The 10733-nt window shown below is 41.2% G+C and overlaps 2 protein-coding genes across 5 annotated transcripts in view; one reads left to right on the top strand and one right to left on the bottom strand.

Annotated features, from left to right (window-relative positions):
• Positions 1 to 3881, top strand: part of rmc1 (regulator of MON1-CCZ1) — a 31635-nt gene extending 27754 nt beyond the window's left edge. For all 4 annotated transcript variants that reach the window (XM_048595941.1, XM_048595942.1, XM_048595940.1 and 1 more), the window contains 3 exons: positions 295 to 363; positions 3109 to 3334; positions 3554 to 3881. In XM_048595941.1, the coding sequence (XP_048451898.1) occupies positions 295 to 363; positions 3109 to 3334; positions 3554 to 3633 (375 nt within the window). In that variant the 3' untranslated portion in view covers positions 3634 to 3881. The remainder of the gene's footprint in view (positions 1 to 294; positions 364 to 3108; positions 3335 to 3553) is intronic.
• LOC125482993 (NPC intracellular cholesterol transporter 1-like) overlaps positions 3631 to 10733 on the bottom strand; it is a 7942-nt gene continuing 839 nt past the window's right edge. Inside the window, exons 2-6 of the mRNA XM_048596211.1 lie at positions 9421 to 9691; positions 8147 to 8378; positions 6378 to 6491; positions 4764 to 4926; positions 3631 to 4003 (exon numbers count right to left, since the gene is read on the bottom strand). Of these exons, the coding sequence (XP_048452168.1) occupies positions 3924 to 4003; positions 4764 to 4926; positions 6378 to 6491; positions 8147 to 8378; positions 9421 to 9691 (860 nt within the window). The 3' untranslated portion in view covers positions 3631 to 3923. The remainder of the gene's footprint in view (positions 4004 to 4763; positions 4927 to 6377; positions 6492 to 8146; positions 8379 to 9420; positions 9692 to 10733) is intronic.

Below are 10733 nucleotides of genomic sequence, written 5' to 3'. Positions count from 1 at the left end.
TGCTGCTTGGCCTGCTGTGTTCATCCAGCCCTGCACCACCTTGTCTCCAAAAGTAGAGTTGTATTGGATTTGAAACATTGACACTTACCACAGATGTTGCCAGTTCAAAGTTTCACTAGTGCTGTTTTTATTTCATAACACAACGAGAAGCAGAACTCCAGTTAAGATAAGGGCAACAACTCAAAACTCAACTATTTAAGAGCTGTATAAGAAAATTCCCACTTAAGTTTGACAATTATTTTCAACTTGAGAGATGTACAAAAGTAGTGTTTTAGGTGTGCTTTTGTATTCCAGGCCTGCCTACTTCTGTCACTGGAGAGCACTTACCCTCCTGCGCATCAACTGTCCCTTGACATGCTGAAGGTAGGAACTTGCACTCAGTTTTTTCACTTCCCCTTTAAGACTACTAAAATAATCCCCAAAATGCTTTCTGGCAACATTTTACCTAATTTGGATTCCTTTAAAAAAGGTGTGGATTGTAGGGGGTTCAATGGCATTCACTGGATCCTTAACTGAATGGCATATATAGTGTCCACTTACCCATTCTCTGAATCAGTCTTTTCTAAAACTATAAAATAAAAAAAGGAGGCTGATATAACTTAAAATGTTGTTTCCTTTAGTCATTGTTGACCAGTCTTTACCTAAACTCCTTTGAGGGTGAGGTGGAAATCTGTGCCAGATTTTGTTAGCCATTGCAACAAAACACAGTAAAAGCAACCCAAAGTACTAGCAGGGCAGTATAAAAAGCTGTGTATTATTTTTTTTTTTTTAAAATTTAAAAACTTGCCAAGAACCAAAGACTGTGGCACAGAAGTAATCACTGCTGAAATATGGTGGGGAAGTACTCCTGCTACAACTGAGTGTATGACCTCATTCAGAAAGAGCAGAGTATGTCACTGGCTCTCAAGATTGTAAGAAATGAGAACAGCAGGCTGTTCAATAGGATCATAGCTCATGTCCACTTGTCTGCCTTTTCCCATAACCTAGGGCCAAAAGGCCGGTTTTGTTCTATTCCCCTACTGATCAAAGATTATATCTCAGCCTTAAAATTTACACTGTGCACCCCCTCCAAAAGGGCACTCAACCCAGAGAAGAAATTCCCCAGTCTTAAAATTTGTTACTTTATTCTGAAACTATGCCCTCTGGTCCTGGACTCTCCCACGTCGGAATATTCTCTCAGCATTTACCCTATCAAGTCCCTTAAGAATCTTAGTTTCAAGGCAATGCAATCACCTCTTTAAAAAAAAAAAAAGTCCCAATTTAACTTTTTTCTCCAAGGCAATCCCTGATATTTCTCCAATGAAATCTTTTAAAAAGGGAACCAAAACTGCTCTCCATACTCTTGATATTGTCTTCAACTGTACGAGGTGCTGGTGAGACTTCTCTACTCTTATTCCAACCCCCTTGAAATAAAGGCTAAGGGAATGTTGGCCCTAATGATTACCTGCTGCACTTTAAAGTGAATGTTCTTATTCCTTCCAAGTTTGCTAATTCCTATTTGAGCATACAGAAACTGGAGCATCTCACCCAAAAAAAAAAACCAACTGCTGCAGGGTAGATCAAACATTGTACCAGCTGTAGAGAAGAAAGTAATTTGTCTCAGTACTGCCTAGTTTTGACATAAGCACCTCAACTGTAACTACCACTTAATTTTAGCAGCCTACATAAGTGTAAATTAAGTCTGCTTCCATTAATTGAATCATAGCTCTGGTTCACTGTCCAGACCAGGAAGACCCTGGTTTTGGTCTGAAAGCTGGTTTCACCTACTGGGGCAAAGGGCCTGGTATTGTAATTTGATTGCTACTTGTGGGGAAAGATTTGATTCATTGTGGTCATGTGTACTACAGTGCAGTGAAAAAAAAAGTACAGGCAGATTAAAAAAGACAGCATAGCATAAAAAAGTTCTACAGGGAACCATTCCCTCTGACATCTTGGCCCTTCCTCTATTCCTACCCTGAAACACCTTCCCCTGCAACTTGAAGAGTGCAACACCTGCTTAAAATTTACTTCCTGACTATAAGTTAAAGTAGCAAGGTACGTTGTAAAGTGCAGGTAGTGTGGTTACTGCTCATTGACATGTCAGCTTTGTGAAGAGGGAGCATAGATTGTGCTTCACAGGAGCACACAGTCTAAATGAATGACCACAGAGCTTGTTGCCTGCTGTTTCAATGATCCTTGGCCAACATCATGACTCAGTGAATCTCAGCATGCTACAGAAAGCAAAAGCAAATATTGGAAGAACAGCACCTTTGTATGTGAGCCCTTCAGTCTTGACACAAGAATTTCAGGGCTTGAGAACCTTCTCCCATGTCCTTATTCCCAAGCCCCACACAGCAACCCTTGTTGTAGCAGCCTCTGCTACAACAAACTACACTGTCAGCCACTAAATGGCCCTGTTAACAGCTATTGATTGTCCCAGGCTGCCTTTTATCCCACACCTTTATTCACACAACTGTTTGAGCTGTCTCCAACTAGAGTTTACCTAGCTGCATATTGTGGGGTGGTGCAAAAAAAAAAAAAAAGCAACTGGTAGTCAGTTCTGAAGGATGGTCACGACCTGCCACAAATTGCTTTCTCTCTGCAGATGCTGCCAGATATGTTTTTCCAGCTGATTTACAAAAAGCTATATGCACTTTTATATACTTAGGCCTATCTCCCTTTTACTTTAAGCTACAGGTCAGCCACAGTAGAGAGGGGCTGAATGGCCTACATCCATTTTTAGTTAAACAGCCACATGGCAAAAAAAAAAAAAAAACCACATTACAGATGGGAGCACTGTCCCGAGTAGGTAACATCACAGTCAGGAATGGGTAGTATTGTCCTTGTCAGAGATATTCTGAAAGTGAACAAAGACAGAGGCACTCAGGCTGTTGTCTTATTGTTGTCAAACTGGTCATTGCTTCTTGAAGGGAAGCGAGCCTGAAGTGATAATCTCATTGGAGTATTATCAAAATGTCCTTAGCAACATTCCCAAGATTGCACTAGTTGACAAATGTAGTCAGAGTGTAATTCTTCCAGAGAACTGGAAAAACACTTAAGACTTAAAATCAGGATGAACAAGTAGATTTCTAATCTGTCTTTTTTTTTTTTTTAAAAACCTTGTTGCAGCGACTCTCTACAGCCAACGATGAGATTGTGGAAGTCTTACTATCCAAACATCAAGTTTTAGGTGCCTTGCGGTTTGTTCGTAGTGTTGGCAGCCATGATAATATATCAGCACGCAAGTTCTTGGATGCAGCTAGGCAGACTGGAGATGCAATGCTGTTTTACACCACTTTCAAATTTTTTGAACAGAGGAATCAAAGATTACGAGGAAGCTCACACTTCACACCAGGTGAGTAAAATTGAGAAGTTCAAGGGGGCTTGACAGGGTGGATGGGTAAGGGGATATTGCCTACTTAGACAAATAGGGATAGAGATAGAGGCACTTGAAAGGATCATCCAGTTAACTGAAAAAAAGAGTGAAGCAACCATTCAGGGAAATAGCAAGAGGCAAAAAAAGATCAGTAATGCAAAACATGACAAATCTAATCCCAGGTTACTTCAATTTCAGGAGAGCATTGTGAAGAGCATGTCACCCACTTCAAAAACCTTTTTGGAGAACAAGCACTTCTGACATCCACAATGATATGAACTCTGGACACCGAAACTTTATTAAATATGCATTATAAAAAGGCCATAAAATTATCCACAATTTTAGCATGTATTAAAAAAGTCACTTCAGTGTCAAGTGGTCAACCAGAAAAATGCAATTTGTAGCCTTCGATTCATTAATCTGTTAAGTTACCAATCCAATGAACTTGAAATAAATATTTCTGCTAACTTACAATTTCCTGAGTTCAAAGTAACAATCTGCATTAAACTGCAAATAGTTCAAAATACTTCATTTAGGATCTGTCAGTCCTTTTTGCAAAAGCTCTGATTTACTTTAGCAGGTGCTCCTTTTCAGTGTTCTTGTAATGGTTTTGCAGAGCATAAACTTTCCCTTTGTTCATTGTTGGCCCTAGGAAAGTTAACAATTCAATTAATACTTACAAATTCCAGAAACATTTGAACAATGTAATGAGCAGAAGTAGAATTTGCTTACTGTAGAAAGCAAAGTCTTAGAGGGACACTGATACTTGTTTAAGATAAGAGTCCAAAGAATGACTGGTAGCCTATGGGTTGTTCATAAGTTAGGTGCTGTTTACAGATAAAAAGGTGGCTCTTTAAAGAGAAGTGAGCACAGCCAGTTTATCCCATCTGATCCATGTACCTGCAGACTTCAATCTTATCTATGCCAATGATTTCATAGGGTACCCAAAAATTAGTGGAAACACTGAGGCTGACTGTTTAAAACTAGGTTTTATTGCAGCCACCACTTAAATCATTCATGCATATATTCAGATATCTTCATGTATCAATTTTTGGATGTGGTTTTGTACTGCCTCAGAGCAAGTGTCTGCCATTCCATTGCTTCCCTTCAATTTCATCAGTTCCATATACTGATGGTAGCATCTAGCTTGCTATTTATCCAATTGAAGTCCCTTCTCAAAGAAAAGTCCTTAGCCTAGACTCCAGGGAAGAAGACCTGGGTTTCTAATACTTAGCCCTAGCAACCCTGGTAATATATAGTTTACCACATACTTGGTAAACTATAAAAAGTGATTAGTAGTCAGATTCACTGGAGCAAATTATTCTAGTGGTAGAAAATCTGTCCACTCAGTTAGTAATCAATGATTGTCAATTGTAGAAAGAACAACTTGTCTTTCTATGATTCTTACCTATGTAACTCAGCAAGACTGGAAGGAATACGAGACCATGAGCAGCTCCCAAAAGCACTATTGCCAAGTACATCCTGAAGTAGAAGATCTGGAAAATCTGGGATTTGGCGAATGCCAGGACCACAATACCTCCAAACTTAGTCAGGGTAATGCCACTAAACACCTGGTGAGGAAAGACAAAATATCTCATTCTGACTTTATGGAATGTAAGCACAGACCCTTCAGTCCAACTTGTCCATGCTGACAGTTTCCCCAAACTAACCTGGCCCACATGCCTGCATTTGGCAGGCATCCCTCCAACCCTTTCCAATTTGTCAGTGTGTCCAAATATCTTGTTTAACTGTACCTTCATCTACTTCCTCAGGCAGTTCATTCCATATGAAAGCCACCTCAGGTCCTTTGAGATCTCACCTTAAAATTATGCCCTTTTTGAACTCACCCACCCTAGGGAAAAAGGCTTTTGATATTCACCTCAGTGCTCCTCATGATTGTAACCTTCTATAGAACTACCCCTTCAGCCTGTGGTGGGGGAGGTCCCAGTTCTGGCAGCAACCTGGTAAGTCTTCCGAACTTGCTCCAATTTAATAATGTCCTTCCTATAAAAAAGGTGACTAGAACTGTACATGGTATTCCAAATTTGGAATACCAATCTGTATGACAACATGACATGACATCAACTTCCATACTCAAGTGTTCTCAGCAATGAAGGCAAGTGCACCAAACAAACACCTTAGTCATCCTGTCTGTGATGATAAAAGTTTACTAAAAAAAGCTTTGTACCCAAACACAGAGGTACATTAGAGAGCACTACCATTTAGGTGTGCAAGTCCTGCCTTATTTTATCCAAATTAAAACTCCATTTGACACTCTTCAGCACATTAGCCCAGTTCATCATAATCCCTTTTGACACCAGTATTGTTAGTGGATGTCAGTGACTTCTCTAATCATGCCTTCCATATGGTCATTTACAGACATGATTGGGATGAGAAACATGGACCCAGCACAGATTGTTGAATACCTTTGGTCACAAGCCTCTGGTCCTAAAAGCATCCCACCACCATGTCTCCTACTGTCAAGCTGGTTTTGTATCCGATTGACAAGCTCCTGAATCCCATGGGATCTAACTTTAGTAACCAGTCCAGTACACAAACTTGTTCAAGCCTTTAAACCAAGTCCATGTTAACAGCTACTGTTCTGCCCTTAAAGTTGGAGACAATTTTCCCCATGCATGACACTATGCTGACTATCCCCTCTCCAAATGCATGCAAATCCTGAATCCCCTCAAAAAGTACCCACCACATGCCAGACTCAGTCCAATTCCCCAGGTTCTCTTGAAGGCACAAGATTAGCCACCCATCAGGAGGAGACCTTAGAAACCAGAGAACTCTAGTACTCAAGGCTGCTGCCAGGGGAATCCCATGATGGGTCCAACCTACCCTAGGAGGCTACAGCATTAGGTTCAGGAGCAAATGCTGGCCTTGTCAAAAGCTTCTGAAATTTACCAGATGGAGATGTTCCCAAGGAGGGGTTTAAAGATTGCAGATCCACGTTTGCTAGTTTGAAGTTAGCAGTCATAGATCTGGAGTGGAATCATCATTTTAAATATTTACTTACAGAACTGCCCATATTTGCCAATGCTTCCTCAGCACGCTGCACTCTGGTTTGCTTGAGACTGACTGAAAATGCTCGAACAATATGGCTACAGAACTCAACTGAAATACCACAGCACTGGAGGGAAAAAAAAAAGAAGTTATGGCATATCCATTTTATTGCCCGAGACCAAGCCAGCAGCCTGATTTTAATCACAAGTTATTACTTCCAATACAAGTGCACTGGAGGAAACATTTTCCATTCACAAAATAGGAATGGATGACTGGTTAAGTGAGAAAGATAGCTGCTGCTTTAAGCTATTAGCTTGTGGGGCATGGGTGTTGTTGGCCAGCCAGCATGTTGCTGCTTAAGTTGCCCTTGATGGTAGTGAGCTTTCTTGAACTGTTGCAGTTTACGTGCTGTAATCTGTTGAGCTCAAGTATAGCTTGAAAGCAGCAAAGAAAAATCTAAAAAGCAGGACCCACAGAAATGGGCAAAGTTCAGGAGCTTGGGCAATATCAACCATACACTTTTGTATAAGTGTACAAACTACACAAGTGCTGGAGTCATAGCAATTCTCCACATGCAGCATCCAACCTCAGTCCCAATCCATGATGGATTAAATCAGTGGTAAAACACTAAGAGCTGCATCTTGTGCTTTGAATGCCCTAGTGCGCATGCAGAAGAGGCCAACTGGAACATTCCGGTAGTGTTTTCACCCTGCAGCTACACTAGTAAATTCCATTAGGAACAAAGAAAATTACAGCACAGGAACAGGCCCTTCAGCCCTCCAAGCCTGCACTGATCCAGATCCTCTATCTAAACCTGTTGCCTATTTTCCAAGGGTCTGTATCCCTGATCTCCCTGCCCATTCATGTATCTTCCTAGATACATCTTAAATGATGCTATTGTGCCTGCCTCTACCACCTCCACTGGCAACATGTTCCAGGCACCCACCACCTTCTGCGTGAAGAACTTTCCATGCACATCTCCCTTAAACCTTGAAATAGTGACCCGAGTCCCCCACTCTGGGAAAGAGCTTCTTGCTATTCACCCTGTCCATACTTCATGATTTTGTAGACCTCAAATCAGGTCTCTCCCCTCAACCTCCATCTTTCTAATGTAAAGAATCCTAATCTACTCAACCTCTTCCTAGCTAGCACCCGCCATACCAGGCAACATCCTGGTGAACCTCCTCTGGAGAGGATGCAAAGCATCCACATCCTTTTGTTAAGGTGACCAGAACTGTACACAGTATTCCAAGTGTGGTTGAACCAAAGTCCTATACAACTGGAACATGACCTGCCAACTCTTGTACTCAATACCCTGTCTGGTGAATGAAAGCATGCCATGTGCCTTCTTGACCACTCTATCTGCCTGCGTTGCCACCTTCAGGCTACAATGGACCTGAAACATCCAGATCTCTGCAGTTTTCCCCAGGGCTTTTCCCAGGTGCTGTGAGGATCGTTGATTTTCTGCAGAGCATCGTGTAGATGCTACACGACCGACTGACCGACTATCCTCCCGGGAACCTAGGCGGGGGAGCTATTTGTGGCAAGAAATCACAGCTTCAGATCCGCTTGAAGCCATTGTTGGTGGTGAGTAGAGTTCAGTTTCTGGCAGATGGTAACCCCAAGATGTGGGTAGTGGGAAATTGATGGTAGCACCATTGAATGGTAAGGAGTAGTGGTCCAATTGCACTAGAAACAAATTGTTTTGATGATTCAAGTTACTCACCTAGAACTAAACCATTAACTGTTGGATTGAATTCAAAGTTAATCTAATCTACTTACCATAACCAGGTTTACCAATGAGACTGCATTAAGACTGATGTTCCACAACCACATAACTCCAAACATGTTGGTTATGATCATAGAAATGGTGATGCAGACCATCATGGCAGACCAAACTTCACAGCCCAGCAGGATTGTAGTCACAATGAATACTGCTCCCAGTGACATGCAAATGTTGAAAATAGTGTCTTTCACTATTGTGAAATATTGTTCATAAAATACATAAAACACACTGTAAACAAAAACAGAACAAAGCAAAGTGAGTGCTTGTAAAAAGCTGCATTTAAAATTTTAAAACAGAATGAAAAATTCAGTAGAAGAAAAGAGGCTGGAAGCACTTCGATTTATGGCTTCAGCATGGAGGAAAGCTATTCCTGTCTCTTGGTTTGGGGACAGAAGACATTGGGATTTATGTCAACACCAACACAATGGTGGTTTATATAGAGGCCCTAGTGGAAGTTGGTTTTCCAGGATCTATGGCTAGACCTGAACCCTTTCTGCAAAGATGACTTTGTTCAGGACAAATGACATTGTGCTGAGTGTCTGTATGATTAGAGTAGCTGACATTTCAAATTGCTGTCTGGATGATTTAGTCTAACCTCATGAAAATCTGTAATTGTGGGTAAGAGTAAAAAATGTTGCGTGCAGCTAGAGTCCTTGGGAAATTGACTTTAGATAGGAAAAGCCCATTTCTGCTGTTGTCTTGAGCTGGTAAGTTTGCAACCAAAAAAAAAACCTTGTCACCATACCAGGCACAAATAGTGCCCTGATGCTCCCAAAAAGGTGTTCTGTTCCAGTTTGCTAGGGTGGGTGGCATTGCTTCTGAATTTGTTTTAGTGTTTGGTACATAGAATCACGACAGTGTGGAAACAGGTCATTCAGCCTAACAAGTCCACACCGTCCTGCCAAAGAACATCACACCCAGACATGTTATCCTACCCCCGATTTCCTAGGTCAAACCCACCTAACCTAATCATTCCTGGGCAGTTTCCCCACAGCCAATCCCACCTACCCTGCACATCTTTGGACTATAGGAAGAAACTAGAGCACTGAGGAAACCCATGAGTCTTGAGACAGATCACTGGACCCAAAACATTAAAACTTTCTCTTCAAATGCTGTCAGACCTGTTGAGCTTCTCCAGCTATTTGCTTTTGTTCCAGCCTTCTAGGCTACTCTCCCATCTGCTATAGGTGATCTATGTACTGCAGGAGTCTGTATACTCGAAGTGCTTTAGCCAAGGACAGACTTCTTTGGAACAAACGGTTATAGTTACCTATATGGGAAGACACGATAGCCTTTGTCAGAAATGCCCATGGCTTCTGTTATGTTTTCTGCCAGACTCCGTGCATTCTTGGCAGCAGCAATGAAGTCAGCTGATGTTTTCAGTACTGTGTGGAATGTCATGAAATAGGTGGCTCCCACAGTGGTGTTGTTTTCAAGCAAGTTCACAGCAGAGCTGTATGCTGCATGGCCTCTACGCAGAAAGAAACAATAGTTTAGGACACCATTGAAAATCTTCTGCAGTGGGCTTAAGTGCTCAATTTCTTATGAAAAGTGAGGTCTTCATTATCATCAAGTGATAATTTGAAGAGGCAGTTGGGAAGAAGCCTTCAGAACTACCCTAAAACTAGACTGCAAACACCTGCTGAAATCCAGAAGTCATGAAATACCCATTAAATGCAGGTGTTGAATATTGACATTGGAAGAGAAACTAGATCACCAATAGTATTTAAGACCGGTGATAAAGTTGAGATCGGTTTTAGATTTAGAGAACAAAAAAGGCGATAGCTGGTGTTGCAAGTGAAAGCAGAATGAGCATATTCTAATGCAATCCTAGCTGCTGGCAAGATTTGTGATGTTGCTGTTTTTAAAAAAAAAAAAAAAAAAAAACGCAAGCTGCCAGTGTTTCTGACAAGTTGAGCAATTGAAATTCTGATTTAATAAGTTTATCAGAGCAATACTTGGACAAATTAAGCTCACCCCCAACTTCATACCAAAAAGCTTGCTGTTCATTAAGTGCTATTACTGAAGCTAGTGTCCCAAATCTTAAGCCACCAATGCAGCATTGCTTAACATTAATTCTAAGCTTAAAAGTTTGCAACACACTTGTAAGTTCTTTGGATGCCAGACTTGCTTCTGGGAGCAGTGCCAGTTAACCAAAAGTTCAAAAAATTCAGCAAGTTTTATATTTCAGACATTTTCCATATCAGCTGGGAAGGACAGGCCAAAAGACAGCCAAAATTCAAACTGATCACCATTTCCATTTTGAAACAGTGCCATAGGATAAAGTCCTGCTTTCTACCCATTTTGGGGCACTTAGCCATGTTAAAATAGTTTAGATTCTAGCCAGGTCTAATCTCACTTGACCAACAGTATCTCATGGCTACCATCAGAATTGAATCAAGTGGCAAGTTGTAACCTCTTCATTACAATCACCAATTAGAATCACAAATCCTAGTTCAGTGATAACAGGAGCGTGTGCCAGGAGCAGCACCAGCTATTTCTAAATGTGGTGTCAAACAGACATTACCACATGTATGCCAAATGGCAGTTAACTCTTAAATGCTAAGAACCACACCATTAACA

The sequence above is a fragment of the Rhincodon typus genome, chromosome 4 (assembly GCF_021869965.1).
Source record: "Rhincodon typus isolate 14 chromosome 4, sRhiTyp1.1, whole genome shotgun sequence".
Classification (NCBI taxonomy): domain Eukaryota; kingdom Metazoa; phylum Chordata; class Chondrichthyes; order Orectolobiformes; family Rhincodontidae; genus Rhincodon; species Rhincodon typus.
This window is presented reverse-complemented; position numbering and strand designations above follow the sequence as displayed.